Consider the following 19,983-nt stretch of genomic DNA (forward strand, 5'->3'; position numbering starts at 1 on the left):
TCGTTTTAGATTATGGCGAGGAGGGCAGTACACAGCTGTTACGTTGACATTATATGGAAGTGCTTCAACGCTTACTGTCGTTGCTTGTATGTGTTCTTCTTTGTACTTCAGTAGTTCATGATGTTTAATATTTTCTTTGATGAGTATTGCTGTACCTCCGTGGGCTGTGCCGTCAGGATGCTCAGTATGATATAGTTTATATTTAGGTATGTTAAAATAAGTTCTGTTTGTGAAGTGTGTTTCACTAATTAAAAATATGTCAATTTTATTTATGTCTAGAAATATTTTCACTTCTTCTGTATGGCTTGGAAGGCCGTTGGCATTCCATTGGGCTATTCGAAGAAACTTAGCCATTTATTTCATTTTGTTCATAAGCATGGTAAGCATGTTGAGGACCATGCTATTTTGTTGGATTAGTTGGTTGAATAGATTCTTGAATTCTTCCAAAAACTTGTTTAACACAGTGGTTGTATCTTCTGTTTGGTTGCGTTTAGTTACTTCAGCATAGCTCATGCCCTGGGGCAGTGGATTGGATAGTTGTTGTGTGTTTCTTGTGTATATATCATTTGTGTAGATTGCTGATGGGTTTTGATGCTCTCCATTGTTTTTATTGCTTCCTTTGGTAAGTTTCTTATAGTGATCACATCCCTTGTAATTGGCTGGGTGGCCTCCATTGCATAACGCACATATGGCTGGCGTCTCCTTTGACTTTTTGCACGTGGTGGTATTGTGTGAGCCTCCGCATTTTACACAGACGTATGGTTTATTACAATATGATTTGGAATGTCCATATTGTTGGCATCTCATGCACTGTATTATACTGTTTTTTTGAGTTCGTGGAGGTTCTATGTGTACTACTCTGTTCTGTAGGCCTGTTATATTATAGACATCTTTGTTGTTTTGCGCGGGTTCTAAATCTACAAAGAAGAGATTAAGTGGTTCTTTGGTTTTTTGTTGTTTTACATTAACTATGTTTCTCACTTTGTGCCCTAACTGAGATAGCTCACTTTTTATGTCATCAGTATTGGTTGAGTGATGTAAGTATCTGATCACGATTCTGTAGGCTCGTTCTTCTTTTAGTTGGTACGTGTGATGGTATATATTTTTTTCCTTGAACTCCTTAACCAATTTTCGGTATATTTCTGGTGTTTCACAATTTATTTTGACAACGTTGTTTATTAAACTTTTTGTCTGGTATTCTTCTTTTTTGGCTATTTCCTCTAATTGCTTTGTCATCTCTTTGAAATCCTGTACCCCGTGTACAAATATTGGTGGAGGTTTTGGTATTTTGTTGGTTTCGACGTTTCCAATATTTTCTTCTGTTTCTTTCGACAGCGGTTGGAATCGGTTACCTGTTTCAATTTCGCTTGGATTTGGTTTGTTGTTATGTATTTTCTTTCTTTTATTGCTTCCCATGACTTGCCAAGCGTTTTTACTGTTTGTCTGATTTTCTTCTTCATCTTCACTGGTTGATGTCATATAGTGAGTTTCTCTGTCTTCGATATTTGCACTATTTTTACTTGATGTCGGCATTTGCTGCTGAACTGGTTGAGAGCTGAACTGGTTGGTATTTACTGTCTGTATAGGAGTTGTATGATACTGTTGTTGCATAGTTGGCATATTCATGTTCATTGCATTTTCTGGTTGCTTCATCATTGTTGGCTGCCACTGTAGTTGGTTATTGGTTGCTTGTGGTATTTGTAAATTTATTGGATCACTCTGTATGTTTTGTTGTTGATAAACTGGTTGTCCATTTCTGAACCCAATAAGATTCCCCGAAGGGAACATATTGTTTTGTTTTTCTCACTTATTGCTAATGGGTTTTTTTTTATTGTTGTTGATAAGATTATTAGAATTCTTAATCACCGGTTTTTCGGAGCGCTTTAACGATGTTTACACCTCGATGGCCCAGCGACGACTCGGATACTTTTTTGAAAATATCTTTTGTACCCACCTAAACTTTGATATAAAATTTGTTTCAACCTGTACGAATTTACATTTTGATTTACATGTAGTGTAATTTTATTTTACTAGACTAGAAGTCCTGACTAACAACATCAACCGTAGCCTTTCCTGGTAAACCCGTAGGTACAAACAAGTAGTATGCATGTGTTATACACCTTTTTCTTTAAGTGTTTTTAAGGTGTTTTCCAAGATGCTAGTTTACCGAAAACGGCCCAAGCTAGTCCGTTTGAAAATTATTGATAGCACAGTTTTTATGTCGCAGGTCATTTGCATTGTATGTTGCATTGTACTTGAAGTCATAAACTTCGAATACAATGCAATATACAATACAAATGACCCGCGTCGTAAAAACTGTGCTATCAATAATTTTCAAACGAATTATAATTGTGGAATTCTTTTAATTTCCGCATCTTGATTTGGTTTTCCTAGTTTGATCACATGAACCAGGTATACATAATAACATTTTCTATAGCATGGTTTTGTATTGCTATCTTTGTTGGCCCTGGTTCATTATTTTTGTTTCACTGCTCCGGAAACTTAATTTAATTGTTGGTAACATTTCATTTAGTTCTTGGATATCTGCTAATAAAACTATGTCATCTGCAAATCTCAAATGGTTTATTTATGATCAGTCAATATTTATATCCTTGTTGTTACATTCTAATTTCTTAAAATTGACGTCTAGAGTAGGGGGTGAATAGTTTGGGAGCAATGGTGTCTCCTTGTCTCACTCCCCGTTGTAATTTTATATGATTAGTGTATCTTGAATCTCTACGTGCTTTTAGAAAATCCTCAAACGTCATAACATATAATAATAGCAATAATTTAAATAGCACTGTAGATATCCTTGATAACAGCCTAACATCCTTGATAAATTGGAATTCCCTATGGTTTTCGTTTCTATCACAACCAGAGCTTCCTTTTCTTTAATTTTTGTTAAATTTCAGTGTCTAATATAAGGTCCTGACACATTCATATTCATATTGTTAAATTTTTTTGTAGTTTTTTTTGGCATCTCCGTATAATTTCCTCTCAGGAAAGATATGTTGAGATATGTATAAAGGCTTATAGACCTGCAAAAACATATTTTTTGTGTTTGAAACATCGTTTCACGATATTTATAGCTTAACCAACTGATATAAGAGCTTGTATATTTCCTCATAAGAACGAATACATAAAACTCAAATACCGTAAGCGATTGAAAAGCAAAAACACAATATATAGCATCATAAATCAAATAAAAAATAACACTTACCTCATTAATTTGATTATTTAATCCGTACATATTTTGTTGATCAACAGGTTCCTGGATATACTGATTTGGTTGATTATTCCATTGCTGTTGATTTGACCAATAGTTTTGTTGATCTTGGTATTGGTTTTGAGAGAAATCTAAAATTTTTAAATCGATCTCATGTATTGCATGTAGGTTTACTATTATGAGATACAGCCTACAAATCAAGAGATGCGAAATATTTCTATTCTTATACAGTGCTAGTCAAAAGTCCGTACCCCCCCTCGTATCTTTTGAACGGATATACCTATAATAGTGAAATTTGGATGGAGGAAATAAACGGATGTAAGCTTCTTAACTAGACATGACAGGTGACGTAATAGTGACAGATGACGTTACAGAGCCACTGTGACCGATAATTTTAAATGGGACCTTATGGCAAGCGATACCTCGTTTGAAAGGTATTCAAAATACCTATTTAGTCATACTAATTTTTTTTGAGTTTAAGCTAATTTTGATGAATAAATGAAATAAATATAAAATTGAAATTTCGCATTTAATTAATAAAAATTCAAAATTCCGCATATAATTACTTGTCAAATAGGTTGACGTTGACGTAAAAACTACTAGAGAATTGAAATACGTCAACCTTTTTGACAAAAAAACCATAGGCGGACATTTGAATTTTTATTAATTAAATGCGAAACTAAAATATTATATTCATTTAATTTATTCACCAAAATCAAAATCAACTAAAACCCAAGAAAATTAGTATGACTGAATAGGTATTTAGAATACCTTTCAAACGAGGTGTCACTTGCCATAAGGTCCCATTTAAAATTATCGGTCTCATTGGCTCTGTAACGTCATCTGTCACTATTACGTCATCTGTCGTGACTAGTTAAGAAGGTCACGTTCGTTTATTTCCTCCCTCCAAATTTCACTATTATAGGTATAACCGTTAAAAAGATACGAGGGGGGGTACGGACTTTTGACTAGCACTGTATAAGTAGGTGTATATTTCTGTATACCGAACCTTTCAGAAAATATCTGCATCAAATAGAAGCAAATCTAACACTATGACATTCTCTGTCACATTTATTTTAAGGGCATTAATTACTTTTTTTATAGCAAGAGCAATATTTTTCAGTAAAATATTCAACAACATTCATTATATAAACATAATTAAAAGCTTGTTCTTATTCGTAAGTGCCCTCTCCTCAATGGAGGTTGGCTATTACAATAGCAAACTCGTTGTCTGTTTTCAGCTGTTCTTATTATCTGTTCAAAATTTAGCCCTGCTCATTGTCGGATGTATCTTAGCCACGATAGTTTACTACTTTCTAGTCCCTCTTTCGCTCGAACTATTAGTTGAGTATAATAGGACTTATTATTTCTCAGTATATGGCCTAGATTTGATGTTGCAACTTTAACTGTGTTGAAAAGTTCTCGTTTTTTGCTTATTCTATGCAGCACTTCTTCGTTTGAGGTATGCGATGTCCATACAATTGTGAGAATTCTCCGGTAGATTCATATTTCAAAGGCCTCCAATTAATTTACGATTGATGCTTTTAAGAGTCCATGTTTCAGCCGCATAGAGAAGAATCAACCAGACGTAACATTGTGATAAACGTAGACGAATTTCGAGTTTTAATCGAGAATCACATACTTAGTCGTTTTTTTGATTGGTTCGAAAGATTTTCTGGCCTGTTCTATTCTCGATCTTATTTCTAGATCAGGATTTAGGCTGCTATCGATCGAATTACTTAACGTAATTACTTACCTGCTTGTTGGGTCTGTTGCTGAAGCTGATTATCCTGATATTCCGGGACTTGTTGATGTTGTTCTTGTTGCCAGGATTGCTGCGGAGCAGAATTTGATTGATACTCGTATTGTTGAAGTTCCGGCATACTATTTTCATAATTTTGTTGTTGTTGATTTATATCTGCTTCGTAAGACGTTGTTGTGTAAGGTTGTAAATTTTGCATGCTTTGATGTGAAATTACACCGGCCTTAAATAGAAAAATAAAATGACAAAAGAAGGGTTAGATAAATCTAACTTCTAATCTAATCATTTTAAAATTGAAATATATACAAAAAAATAGTTAAAATCCTTTATAAAAGGAATATTTAATTTAAAAATTCCCTTTCGGACTACATCACACAACGTTTTCGAAATGGAGAGTTCATCATCAGTGCTGTTAACAAGTTTCACATGCTTGAGTCACCAAAACCCTTTAAATGTTGTAGAAAATTTACATGTTTATATGAAATTAAGTGTGATGTTTAAAATATTCCTAGATTTAACATCAGGCAACACAGGACTCCACACTACACGTGGGTTGCTAATCCAGAGGGCAGAACCTCACATTACATACTTCCGGTTGCATTGATAGTTTGGTTCTGACATCCTTTCAAACTGTCAGTCAAATCAGTTGCTATTTAGAGTCCATAATGTGAGATTCTGCCCTCTTGACTCGCAACACATGGGTTGTGGGGAGTCTTGTGTTGCCTCATGTAAAATCTAGGAATATTTTAAACATCACCATTAATTTCATATAAATATGTAAATTTTGGACAACTTTACAACATTTAAAGGGTTTTCACCTCTATAGTATGGTGGCTGAAGCATGTAAAACCTGTAAGTATAACCATCATGTATTGTTAACAGTCAAAATTTCATATTAACGTTCGCTTTTATTAAATGGTTATACTTATTTCAGGTTAACAGCACTGATGATGAACTCTTTAGTTCGAAAACGTTTTGTGATGTAGCCCGAAAGGTATTTTTAAATTAAATATACATTATTATACACGTTTTTGACTAATTTTTTTGAATAAATTCTTTTTTCTTGTGTACTTTGAAATATATACCTAATAGAACTACTTACATGGAAATCATTTTGCACATTTTTGAGATCTTTTAACCAAGAATTGTCTGGCCTGTTCGTTTCCAACATTCCACCAAATTGGGACTCATCTTCAACTTCGCCGACAAGATCGTAGTATTTCAGTCGATCGGCTAGGTTATATACATTATCCACGAATGATATTTCAACCAGGGAAGGATTCGCAACGATGACAGAAGCGATGTTTTCCAAATACGCTAAAGATTTTTCCACAAGTCCTCGATCAACCAGCTTAGTCGCTATGAGATATTTATACACCTGAAAATGTTTATAAAAAGTAATTGATTTGATATTTTTTGTCGGTCATTGTAAAATTATTGAAAAAATAAGAAGGTTATAACAAACATATTGTATCAACTGAATGTTTAAATATGTGCATGAGAATTAATTAAGAAACATGAACTGTTATAAACGAAGAACTATGAATTAAAATTATTAAATTAAAAAATCTGTCTTCACGTAAAAATGGCAAGAAAATGTTTTTACAAAATTTAAGCTATTTTTTAGCCCTCTAGGTGTCCCTGAACCTGAGATGAGATATGCCCCTTGAAAGGATCAAAATAAGGATAAATTATGGAGGTTAAATAACAAATGCATGTATTTGATACGTCTAACTAAATTTAAAATTAAAACTGTCATAATTGCGGTTCTCGGCCATCTAAAGTCTTGCTTAAACGCTTAATATTTATGTTTTTTATATAGTTTAATAATTTGTCGAATTCGAATATTGCAGAATAATCAAATATAAGAGAGTAATCAAACTACAACCTGTGTTAGCTTACTTATGAAGCAAAAAGATCAATGTGTAGGAGCTCAAAAAAAATGGTTAAAGGCTTGGTCCGAGAAATCCAATAAGCAGAGATTTTTGTATAGATATAGAACCACCTTCACCTAAATTTTTAAAAAATTTAAGATTGGCAGGCAAAAATACTATGTACCAGTTTACAAATGACAAAAAATGCGATTTTCTAAAAACTAAAACATGCTGTATCTTCGAATATACAAGGTGATTCAGTGAAACGGTACGATTTGGCAACGCTGCTGACGATAAAATAGAGGTGCAGCCCCTTGCTGCCGTTCCGTCTAACACGGCTATTAAGACTTGGGTTAGGAACTTTGAAAGTAGTGGTTCAACATCACGGAAAGAGGTGGCAGTAACAGAACTGCTCGCCCATTACACACGAGTCGTCGCAGGAATCTTCGAGGATTTGCGTGCAATTAATTTCGGACCGCTTCAATATTCTGTGGTGTGGGAGCAGTTCTGATACTGTCACCTCTTTTCTGTGATATTGAACCACTACTTTCAAAGTTCCTAACCCAACTCTTAATAGCCATTTAGACGGAACTGCAGCGAGGGGCGGCAAATGGTAGTGCAAACGAAACGCTCGTTGTACACGCACAAAACTTTCAGCACTTTTTTAAGAAGCTTTCATAGCAAATGCGTGTTGTTCACCCGACCACGTCTCCTTGCAAATGCTTCTTTGAAAGGTATTTAAAAATCCTTTCATTTGCCGGTTTCTACACTTTTTTCTCGTTTAGTTAAATTTAGATAATTAGTTGAAAATCATAAAATTTTGTAAGTTTTCTTTTCGTTCTTCTTAACATATAAAATACAACGTATCTTTTGCGGTTTGGAAAGTTATTTCATCAAAAAGTTGACATTATATCAAGAAAAATGAGATCTTGTATGCTAAAATCAGTCCACTGGGCTCAGAGATAATATAAGGCAAAAAGGGCTGTCTTTGACCCTTTCGAAGGGCATATCTCAGTCCCAGGAGCATCTAGAGGGCTAAAAAATAACTATAAACTGAAACACAGAAAGTTATAAAATGAACAACAGAAGTAAATTTTTACACAGGAACAATTATTCTTCATCTATAAAAAAATATTATTTTTCTTACCTGGAAATGAGGAAGAACGAAAGCGGAATCATTCAGTCCACAAGCATACTCATAGATTTCCGTCATATGTATAGCTTCGTTCGTAGCAAAAGTGGGATAAGGTTTCGAGTGATCTGCACCTAAGAGCACCAGTCGTGTATCAGGGTTGTCGTACTTGCCAAAACCAACCTAAAATTAAGTAATTTAACATATGGGACATAGTTTTTAAGTACAATTACAAAAACAATATGAACTATGATCTACAGACCATAGAACAAAACAGAATTTGTTCTCCGCTTATCTTTCGGGTTTACCTAGTTTACAATAACTAGATCAGACCTCACACAGGATTTCAATTTCGATCATCTTTATGTTAACTTAACTCGTATACTTTATTTGTCTAACAATACTGGATTGGCTTTGTACTGAGTTTTACTTACCTCTGCCATTAAATAACAAAACTGGGCAGCATACAAACTTCCTCTATTTCTTAAAGTATCTCCCAAAGTTGTAATGGCTTTACAGTTTAACTCCGGTCGCTGAGATGAATTGGATAGAATCATTGCTAAATGCGGACGCCAATCACCCCATTTATCGTCGGAAACACACTAAAAATCGAAAATATTAATTATTTTTAAACACTTACAAATTCCAAAAATATATAAATAAATTTAGTCTAGTTATAAAAATGCGCAATATTGTCGCTGACTACGCTTTGATTTCGAGCTCCCCGATGTAATCAAATTCCTTTTTTTTTAGTTGAAACTCGTGTATAATATAAACACATGTTCAAATAACAACTTGGAATGTTTATATTAACATAAGTTATAACAAAACCAAATACCCCAAATTCTGTCATTCTTAGTGCGATGGCACACGACGCCACGTAATCAATTCAGTCAGTACAGTTTTGTAGTGAAAAAATCCACGTTAGTCGTAAGTTATTATTTTTTAATTTTATTCAAACATAATATAAAAGAAAGATTTGTCGTTCTTCTCGGGGTGTTTCTAACTTCCTCCCTCTCTCCCCAATGGCGCAACAGCCTAAATAGAGCCTTGATCTAGTCCAAACTATACCTCCCACTCTCCATAAACTAACTCTTCTTCTTTCAGTGCCCTGTCCGATTATCGAACGTTGGCGATCATATTGGCAAGAACAACTTTGTTGGCGGCAACTCTAAACAGATTAGCGGTGGTTTTTTGATACCACTCCCAGAGATTTCGGAGCCTTCTTCGGCCTGGGGCTTCTTCTTTCGACGATCTTGCCCTGTAGTATGAGGTGTATAAGGTTATATAAATTAAGAGTAATAACTTATAACAGAAAATAATAAAAACCACATGACAATTTAGAAGTCATTCTTTAACAAGGGCGTTTATAAACTTACCGTTACAGCAGCAGGCATTTTTCCAGAAAGCAATTGATACAACGTTTGCAGCGGATCATTCATAGTTAAACCGTTTGCGAATCTCATCATCACATTGGCGTAAGTCCTTTTATCTAATTTACTAGCTAAGAAAAGCGCATGACCCCATAGACTATGTTTCATTGCCCATTCTAAAAAGGAATAATTTTTAATTATATTTTCTACAAGGAAGCATATACAGTGATGAGCGCACTAATAACCGTCAAAATAACGCAAAAGATAAAAAACATATTAAGTTGTGAGATAAAAAGGGATGAACCTAGTAGAGGTGTTAAATTTGGCGATAGTAACTTAAAAATTGGCATTATATTGATTATTTCCCACCTTTAGACGTATCGGACGAGTTTGAGAAATGCCACTGTCACAGTGACAGTTTTAGTTGACATACTCCTCTGATACGTCTAAAGGTGGGAAGCAATCAATATAATGTCAATGTATATGTTACTATCGCCTATAATTTTAACACCTCTAATAGTTTTATTTCTTTTTATCTCATAATTTAATATGTTTTCCATCTTTTGCGCTATTTTGACGGTTATTAACGTGCTCATCACTGTATGTAGGATGTAGATACAGACCAATTCTAGTCAAACAGATATAGACAAAGATACTTTATGATTTTTCACAGAATGCTCTTAGTAGTTTTTGAATCAATATTATTTAAGCATTTTAAGCCATAAACTGTTACACGTTACAATTCAAAGTTTTATTTCTGCAGAAATAAAACTTCTAATGAGACCCAGTTTCTGGTTATGCCTTCGTGGTTTCTATTACTTGCGAACCAAGCGAATGTTGAATAAAAGAAGACACGGGGGGTCTAAAATTTGCACCTCACTTCCTGCCTATTCAGCGTGGCAAAATTACAACGAAAACTTGGTCCCGAAACTCAGTTAGAGGTAAAAATAATACAAAAGAATTTGCTGTAAAACGAAATCAAGAGACGTCTTATATTTCAGAGACGTTTTGCAATAGTCAACAAGAGACGTTGCGTTTCAGTTCGTTCATAGAGCGTTTATTTCTCCGGAGATAAAACTTCGAATTGTTTTAAGCAGATGTCGCTAGTCCAGGGCGCATCTGTTTTGAGATGGACGTTGAGAGGTGACTCAAATTTTTTGCAGAAATTGCTTGGAATTAACTCATATAATAATAATTAAGTTATCCTCCGACTCAAAAAGGTCCGGAACATTGTTTAAATAATCAAAATGTCAAAAAATGAAGGAAAAATTCGACTTTTTTCTTCATTTTTTGATTATAACTTTAAAAGTATTCATTTCTGAGAAAAGTTGCACTGACATAAAAGTTGCGTAATTAAATTTCCTGCAACATTTTTTTTAAATGAACATTAATTTTTGGTGCTTCGCGCAGGACAGCGGTGTTCGATTCACAAAATTTCTTCCAATCTTTATCTAATACATATATTATTTTCTTGCTCTATATTTTGTTGTATTTTAATATGTATTTTAATTCCACAAAAATCAAATTAATTTGATTATTGTTTGTGAAATATTGCTTAAACAATTGCATATGTTTAAAAATAATAAACATTTATTCTCTTAGTTAAAATATATGATCAAAGAAAGTTTTTGCTAAAAAAAGTGTTATGTCAAAGGCAGAGTATGTGTTTTTATTTTGCAATAAACAAATTTATTTATTTATATTGAAATGTACAAAAAATTAAAATTTATCAATCATTATCAAAGGTCATTGAAATGCACAATCAGAGCAAACGTATCCGCTGTCATGCGCGTAGCACCAAAAATTATTGTTTATTTAAAAAAATTCCTGACGCTGTGGTAGTTAACCGATTTTAATTTTGCAAATTGCAAATGAAAAGTACAATATTCTTCTATGTAAAAAAATTCAACTTGCTGTCTGCTTTATTTTCAGTCATGCAACATTTTGAAAAAATGAATTTTTTGCGAAAGCTGGATTGCAAAATTTATTTTGCAAAATCTATTGAACCGATCTTAATAAAATTTACAGTATTGTTTTTATATATCATAAACTTTTTCTGGATGAAATATGAAGGTTCTAAGTGTAGCATAAATGGTTGAAAAACGTAAAATGCGAATACTTGTTTTTGGCTAAAATGCGAATACTATGGTTTTTTCGCAATTATTGTTATTTTGCAACAAGGGTGGCAATTTTTAAAATTTTTAACTAATCCTATGCTGTAGGAAATTTAATTACGCAACTTTTATGTCAGTGCAACTTTTCTCGGAAATGAATACTTTTAAACTTATAATCAAAAAACGAATAAAATAATCGAATTTCTCTTTTTTTTTTGACATTTTGATATTTTCCAGACCTTTTTGAGTGGGAGGATAACTCAAATATTATTATGAGTTATTTTCAAGCAATTTCTGCAAAAAAATATGTCACCTCTCAACATCTAAATATTTTTACAGATGCGCCCTGGTCTATTCGGTATTAAGAGGCTTGATTTGTTTCAGCTCGTTCATAGATAGTTATATATAGGTACACCCTCTGAAGATATTTAATAAGAGTGAAACTAGTAAGAGCGTTTATGACGCTCTTCGAACGAACTGAAATATAAGACGTCTCTTGATTTCGTTTTACAGCGAATTCTTTTATTATACATACGTTAATTTAAAACATGAATATAAAAAAAATGCTTACCAAGGGCTTCTTTCCCAGATCCATAAAGCAAAAATTCCCTAAATTTATTAGTTATCTCCTCCTCCTTTAGTACGGACAATAAACTACCAGTATTTTCAGAAACGATATGATTACTCGCTTCAGAAGAATGATTGATATCTCCATTGTTACTACTTAAACTGGAAATGACAGAAGCAGCCCGAGGAGGGGGTATTTCCCTTCTATTTTGGAGTAAAAGCTCAGCTATATCAGCTCCTACCACCATCTAAAAATTATTAAATATTATAATAAAAATATTCCAGGACTTTTTGAATTGAAGGACATGTTTTTATATAAAAAGTTATTTTATTTTTCAACATATTTTCCCCGGAGTTCATAAGCTACGCAGGAGATGTAAACATTAGTTGACAGCAATGTCGTCATCAACAACATAGAGGGCTATTTCGCTCAGTTTTTGAATATTTTGGGATAACAGTTACTTGTATAATCGGGTGAATTATTCATTAATTTAATTAATAGAATTATTTTTTCACTATCTATGTATTTAGTGATTACAATAATTTATATACCATACACTAAAAACCAATAGTCGAGAAAACAGAAAAAGTGATAAAGTGATTTTAATAATATACTGTTACTATGGACCGAGTTGAAAAATATTGAATATCTTTAACAAGTAAAATCGTTGTTAACATGTCTTGCATAGCTTATTGAAATTTAGTACAGTCCAACGTTTCTCCAATTTTTTATCCCTTCCGAAAAATATGATTTGTCGAGGTCATCAAAATAGGTATTTGCTTGTAAGATGATTTTCTCTTTGGAGTTAAATCTCTTTCTGCCGAGCTCGTTCTTCAAGTTTGGGAACAATAAATAACCACTCGGGGCTAAATCGGGGGAATAGGGCGGATGAGGGAGAAGTTCGTAGACTAATTCATCGATTTCTGCCATGAAAACTGCAGATGTGTGCACCCTTACATTGTCTTGGTGGAAGAGAACTTTTTTCTTGGACAAATATTTATTATTTTACCCCTTAACACTAATTATAACTCATTTCTCTAGTGACATCTGAAAAACTTACCCCATTCTGTCTAATCAACAATATTAGCAACTCCCACATTAAAATATAACTTTCGACATCATCTATTTTTTGACCAGCAATAGCATTTCTAATTTTATTCTCGCAGTATTCAATTATTGTTTTTTTGTGAGTTACTCCTTTAACTAACGGCCCTGGAAACTGGCTTAGCTCTTGGAACTCCTCATCATTAGCCAAGAAGGATGAAGTGCTACAGATTTCAACTACTGCCGGCTGACCGTCGATGGGATAGTGGGGAAGGATACGGAGCAGTTTTCCTGAAGCTATCGAAGCTTTGATGTGAGCCATCGTGAATTTAGCAGGGGTTAGCCGTTGAGAAGCTGCTGTTGTATCGTCGAGGGCCAATAGCGAATCAGTTTGATCGAAGGGTCGAGAGTAGCTATAAATATAATACAATCAGCAAAATTAATATTAATACATATATGCATGTTAACTGACTTTAAATAGATAAAGAAAGAGGAACAAGCAAATTTACAGTTGGAATATATGTAAACATAGGAGGAAAACCTACAGACCTACATTATAGTAGGTATGGAATATGATGATAAAAAATGTAAGAGCATTTTAATAAACATTTAAGTGTCAATTTTTATACAAAAACAAAACTACGTTTACAACTTCGTTGAGCATTATATCATGGTAAAGTGCATGATGGCAAATCTACATCAACCCATTGGCTACCAGTGCAAAGAGACATTCCACCACCACACCTTCGCCGACTCAATCTGCTCACCAAAGAATACAACAAGATCTTTAGCAGGTCACATAGCGAGACTGAAAGACTCGAGATGGACCAGAAAACTAATTGACTGGCGCCCAAGAGAAGACAAACGCAGCAGAGGACGGTGGCGATATTAAACAAATATCCAAGAAATATCAACAAGACACACAGAACCGTGGAAAGTGGCGAAAAATGGGAGAGACCAATATCCAGCAGTGGACAGAAGAGGTTGCATGATGATGATGATGAATCTTATAAATGTGTCGAAAAATTCCATACACTAAATAATAATTTTATTAAAATTGTCTAAAAAATTATTCTTTTGCGAACGATACTAGTTCATAGACATACAAAGAAAAACAGAAAGTTTTTATACTTTTCTGGTTTTAATTTATTTTACAATGTCTTCTTGTATCGTAAGTAATTAGCTGTCTAGTTTCTAAAGATAATCCAAAATAATTGCAAAAAATTAGATAGGGTGGAATAGACTTATTTGTACCATACTCAATATCTAGTGACATCTGTGACATATGCCATAGCGACAAAGAAGTATTTCGTACTATCTACAGTCGGAAAAATGAAAGAATACCCATGAACGAACATATAAAACACGCTGTATTTTCCTGTCACCTTGCCCAGCGCAAGTACATGTAATAATAATTATTACATGTACTTGCGCTGACCAATTTTTTGTATGACACGGTGACAGGAAAATACAGCGTGTTTTATATGTTCGTTCATGGGTATTCTTTAATTTTTCCTACTATATGTAATTAATAGTTAAATTTAACTGAATGTTTACTAAATTGCTTTCATACATTTTTCAATAAAAATAGTTTACCTATTGACTATACTATAGAATAAATCATTCATGCGGTAAATCAGTAAATAGCATGATTCATGTATTCACAAAAACTTCAAGCCTAATGTTAATATAAAAAGCAAATGTTAAAAGCAAGCAATCATATTTGTCAGCATTAATTCGTTATATGAAAAACAGAAACCATATTTCCAAATGAAATAGCACTTTAACATGATATAATTATAAGTAAGCCAATCTGATATAGTAAAATGATGAAAAGAATAGAATAACATTACACAGAGTGGAGAACTGAATCCAGTCCTCCCTTATATTTGGCAACAATCATTAGATTTTGTGAAAGTGCTGAAACATGTAAATTTGTAGCCAAAGGGGACACATTTTAAATATACAGTCATCTGCCAACCTCCTCTCTTTCAGTTCCACAACTCTTAATTTTAAGTAGTAAACGTACTAAGCGTGATTCATCATTAGAGTCTTCTTTTATTGGGTATTGCGGCATCCATGATTTTTATTTCTATATTAACTCCATTCTTGTAAAAATGTAATAATTTATTGAAAGTGTTTACCTCTTCAAGTGTTTCAACAGAACGCCTATGTTTTGCCAATGAGTAAAATTGTTTAAATCACATCACAAACTACATGAAAATTGCTATTTTCATGGCTATCTTTACTTTTTGCAGCACCACGGAACAACTCAGTGGCCGGAAATAGAAGACATGATAGAAGATGTCCTAGAAAAATATCAAGGCTAAAATGGAGATTGGCAGGACATGTAGCACGGCTTAGGGATGATATTCTTCTTCAAGTGTCATTTCCGCGACGGATATCGGCAATCATCATAGCTATTCCGCCTTTAGAGACGGCTGCTCTGAAAAATTCATTTGATGTAAATCCGTACCATTCTCTCCTCTGTCCTCCCAGTGCAACAGAGAAAAGTGTGTGTATTTAAGATAGGCATCCGTTTCTAATTGACGGGGTTTATTTAATTGGCGGCAGAAGGAAAGCCACGTGGTTGATAAACTTGGTCGATAAATGGATAAACACTATCGGTTAGAAAGAGATGCATACTCTGTTTACAAACACTTTTCTCTGTCGCATTGGGAGAACAGGTTTAGATTGGAGAGAGCAAAGTAGGCATTATAATTTCTATGATTAGAAGACACCATAATACATAACCCATAAAAAGTAAGCAACATACCTATTCCTACGAATCTTTCAAAATCTATGACGGTAAACACAGGCAATAACTTCAATTAATGTTAAGTAACCCAATTTCTACAAAAATTACTGGAAAACAAATATGTATATACAAAAGCAGGATTTGGGAAACAAAAACTAAATGGTAACCAAAAGTCCTTACAGTATAGCTATGCTATGCTTCTAAGTTACAAATATTAGGGCCAATTAGAATCTTAATTAACTTAAATAAGAAATCTGTTAAGTGTCTTTAAAATAAATAAAATATTTAAATTTTTTTTTAATTTATTTTTTTTTGTTATTATTTAGTTTACTAACTTAACAGTTTAACTTATTTATGTAATAAACTTTCATAAAGTGAGCGGCCAGTCAATTTTTAAAATGACCAAAAACAGTATAAAATGGATTCTAATATTTTTTAGATAACTTAGGAATCTTTTTGAGCAAACATTTTGTGCATTGTGAAAACTTACACGTATTCATATATAAAAGGTTGATCAAATAGTGTGTGGTATATAGATCATCATAATCTTCTTCAGTTCAACTGTTTTTTCAGCGAGTGATAAGATCCAATAGTTCAAGGATTGACTTAATGTAAGCTACATATTGGTGGAATGCATAAAACGTAGATGTTATTGCTTCAGGAAATAGTATCTATTTGTAGCATTTTCTTTTACATAACAGTATGTGCTTTTGTTGAGAAGAACATACTACACAACAGAGGTACCTACTACTGACCTAAAGTATCCACTATTTAACGTAGCGCCATCCGTGTGCGCATCACACCAATCGTGTTAGAACTAGTTTTCCATGTGCTTGTGATTTGTGAATTCTCAAATTTAAGTATTCTTTTTCTCATGATCATCTTTCAGTGCGTCACAGTTTTTCGATTTCTCTCTAACGCATTAAATTGTATGTGACAGAAAAAAAGGCACGTCTGGGAATACTTCGGTAATTATTCTAGTTCGGTGATTATTCTAGTTGTCGATAGATGGCGCCATAATCAAAAAAGAATTATTTATTAAATAAAATAATAATATTATCAATATAATCTGTACAATTTATAAGACTATACAAATGAAAGAAAATACCATTTTATAAATGCAATAGACACAATTGATTTGGTTTTATTCCAAATTGAAAATAAAATTTGACAACTGTCAGATTTAACTAAAATGTCACGTTAGAATAAATGTCATAAATATGTATTATCACGGACTTACCTTTTTTTCTATAATTTGTGACGCACTGAAAAATGTTCATGAAAAGGAGAATACCTAATTATTAGAATTGTACAGGAGTAAAAATGAGCGACTCATATTCCGAAGCGACAAAAGAGTTAGGTGAGGATAAAAATGACAAATTTTTCATTCACATTTATAAAAGCTGCCATTTTGTAACAAAAAAACCCCTAAGCGGAAGTCGTTCATTTACCAACTTCACTTAAACTGAAGCAAATACTACTAAACTATACTTTGTTTTTAAACCAAGAAGAGTAAAGTAAAAAGACAGATTCACACCCAAGAAAGTCACTAGAAATATCACCAAATACATCTTTTTTAGTTGATCATATCGGCCTTCGACGGTAATCCATAAATTATATTGTACTAAAACGTCGCCGTCGCGAAAGAGTTCTAAAAAACAACTGTTTTTTATATAAAACAGACTAAAAATCTAAAAATTAAAGGAATAACGCAGAAAATATAAAAAATCGCTGATATAACTTAATTAACCTATGAAATGTCAAGAGTGTCAAAATTTTATAAATGTCATTAGTGTCAAAATTTGATAACAGTGGAGTAAACTTGCCTGAGGTTGGACCAATTACAAACAAGCTTTACGGCGCGGGAAATTTGAATTACTCCTCTTGGTTTAAAAACAGACTATAACAAATACATACTTCAAAAGCGTAGTACATTCGTCTATGTATATGGTAAATAGTAGCATATGCTACGGAGGAAAGTAAATGCTTTGTAAGTGTAGTAAAAACTTCAAAAATATTGTACATACTTGAAGCATTAGCAGATACTACGTTTTATGCATTCCACAAATTATCTATTATCTACAGTGCGCGCCAAAATTAACGCATAATTTTAAAAATTCTGGTAAGCGTTTTTTTCATTGAAGTGAACCACCAGCAGCAAGAAAATCGAAGTCAGAAAGTAACTGTATTAGTACCGTCAAGTTGAACTCGCTGAACGGTTTAATGTCACTCAGTCAGCCATTTTAAGAGCCTTAACACGTTTTGCTGTTACTGGAAGTAACTCTAGAAGACCCGTTCAAGACCGTAGAAGATTCAACTCCTAATCAAGACCGGTTTTTAACACTTCCTACACTGAGACAAATGTTTGTTACCAGTACTTCTCTACAAAATTTTTGGATCGTTATAACTTTAGAAACAGCCAAAATACGATAAGGAGTAGACTTATCGCAAACGACTTGTATCTTGGAAGGGCACCCACACTCCCATTATATTAAGCAGAGATCAAAGAAGGCAAATATTGCATTTTTCTCATGAACATGTTGTTTGGAATAATGACAATTGGTGAAGAATATTGTTCACCGATAAATCCAGGTACTGTCTTTTTTCTGATGACAGGCGGAACAGAGTGTACAGAAGACCTGCGGACGCTACGCACACTGTAACAATGTAGAGACTGCACAGTATGGTGGCGGCTCAATAATTGTGTGGGGGTCGGATTAATTTGGAGGCTCGTACTGAGTTAGTTAGAATAGGTCATCACAAAGGTACATTACATACATTTTAGAAGAGCATGGCGTGCCATTTGGTCATTTATTGGGGATAATTTCTTGCTTAAGCAAGACAATGCTAAGCCACACATTGCAAGAATTCTATAGCAATATCGACAACACGTTAGCATTCCTACCATGGTTGAAAGGCGGTCAGTTAGATCGGACTCTTTTTGTCATTAGATTTACTTTGGATAAAGCATTACATCGTTTAGTTTCATAGTTTGATCAAAAATAGAAGAAACATTTGATTGTTCACCTGAGGTTACTTACATCTATTTCATATCATGCAAAATGTTTGCTCAAAAAGATAATCTAAAAAATCGATTGTTCAGGGGCTCACCTAGAAGCATCATGACCGTATTGACTATGTGTATGACTATGTGTATCCCTGTAGTATCCTCCTATTTGCGTTGAGCTCATTTGACTGTAAAAGCTCTGCCTCGTATACCTAAACAAGTGAACAAAGCACAACTATATGATAAATATGGCAGCGAGGGTAGCTTTTCGGAAGAGATGTTAGTATGTGAAGAAATGTTAGCAAGTTCGTATGTGAGGTGATGGGTGTGTGGTGAGGAATGAAAAATATGTCATTTCTGAAGAAATGCTGCAGAATAGTTCATAAATTGCAATGGTAGTGATTCGATTGTGTCAAATGTGGCAGAAGCAATTTCTCAAACCTAGTTGAAACATACTGGAGAAGGAAGAAAGGAACTAATGAAATACAATGGTAAATAATTTCATTACTAAGTAACTATTTTTCTTAATTGTATATCTAACAATAAAACACTAAAAACTTTTATTTTCAATACTTTCATAAAATTTATTATAAATTACTGTTACTACAGCTGTTTCTGCAGCTCTTTTTACTATGCGTCTACACTTTAAAGTTGTAGCGTTTATTTTTCACAGTGTAGATTTTAATTTAGTTTTCATCGCTTCACGGTTTTTGACTTAACTGCCTGTAGATTTTAGAGTCTCAATCGGCGTGTTTTTCTCAGAAACACATGTGTTGCTATCGGTAGATGCGATTTCCACGCAAAGTTTGAGCCTTTAATAGCTTGACATTGGCCTTGCCACTCATAACTCATTTAATAATTAGGGTTGCTAAGCCCTTTACGAGTGTTAACGAATCTGTTCTTAAATATTTCACACAGTTTCCCATGATCTTGATTGGCTGGAAAACCCCACTCCACCAAAACGACGCTTAACGTTCATAAAAAGGACAAATTCTAAAAAATCGGCATCATTCTTAGGAGTTGGGTTTCGATAGAGTGCAGTCATGTGATTTCTAGTGGCCATAGGTTTGGTAGACCCGGATTGTGTCGGTAAGTTTTAAAAAACAATCTTTTATAAATGCATCC

General features: G+C 33.6%; 1 protein-coding gene across 8 annotated transcripts in view; it reads right to left on the minus strand.

Annotated features, from left to right (window-relative positions):
- The window catches only part of LOC126886824 (protein transport protein Sec16B), a 114,759-nt gene that overhangs the window by 52,419 nt on the left and 42,357 nt on the right, over window positions 1–19,983 (minus strand). For 7 of the 8 annotated variants that reach the window (XM_050653891.1, XM_050653892.1, XM_050653894.1 and 4 more), the window contains exons 14-22: window positions 18,963–19,070; window positions 13,110–13,506; window positions 12,053–12,296; window positions 9,374–9,543; window positions 8,429–8,596; window positions 8,010–8,177; window positions 6,091–6,366; window positions 4,983–5,211; window positions 3,221–3,357 (exon numbers count right to left, since the gene is read on the minus strand). In XM_050653891.1, the coding sequence (XP_050509848.1) occupies window positions 3,221–3,357; window positions 4,983–5,211; window positions 6,091–6,366; window positions 8,010–8,177; window positions 8,429–8,596; window positions 9,374–9,543; window positions 12,053–12,296; window positions 13,110–13,506; window positions 18,963–19,070 (1,897 nt within the window). The remainder of the gene's footprint in view (window positions 1–3,220; window positions 3,358–4,982; window positions 5,212–6,090; window positions 6,367–8,009; window positions 8,178–8,428; window positions 8,597–9,373; window positions 9,544–12,052; window positions 12,297–13,109; window positions 13,507–18,962; window positions 19,071–19,983) is intronic. The other variant, XM_050653897.1, reaches the window with a different exon arrangement.

The sequence above is a fragment of the Diabrotica virgifera genome, chromosome 6, assembly GCF_917563875.1.
Source record: "Diabrotica virgifera virgifera chromosome 6, PGI_DIABVI_V3a".
Lineage (NCBI taxonomy): Eukaryota > Metazoa > Arthropoda > Insecta > Coleoptera > Chrysomelidae > Diabrotica > Diabrotica virgifera.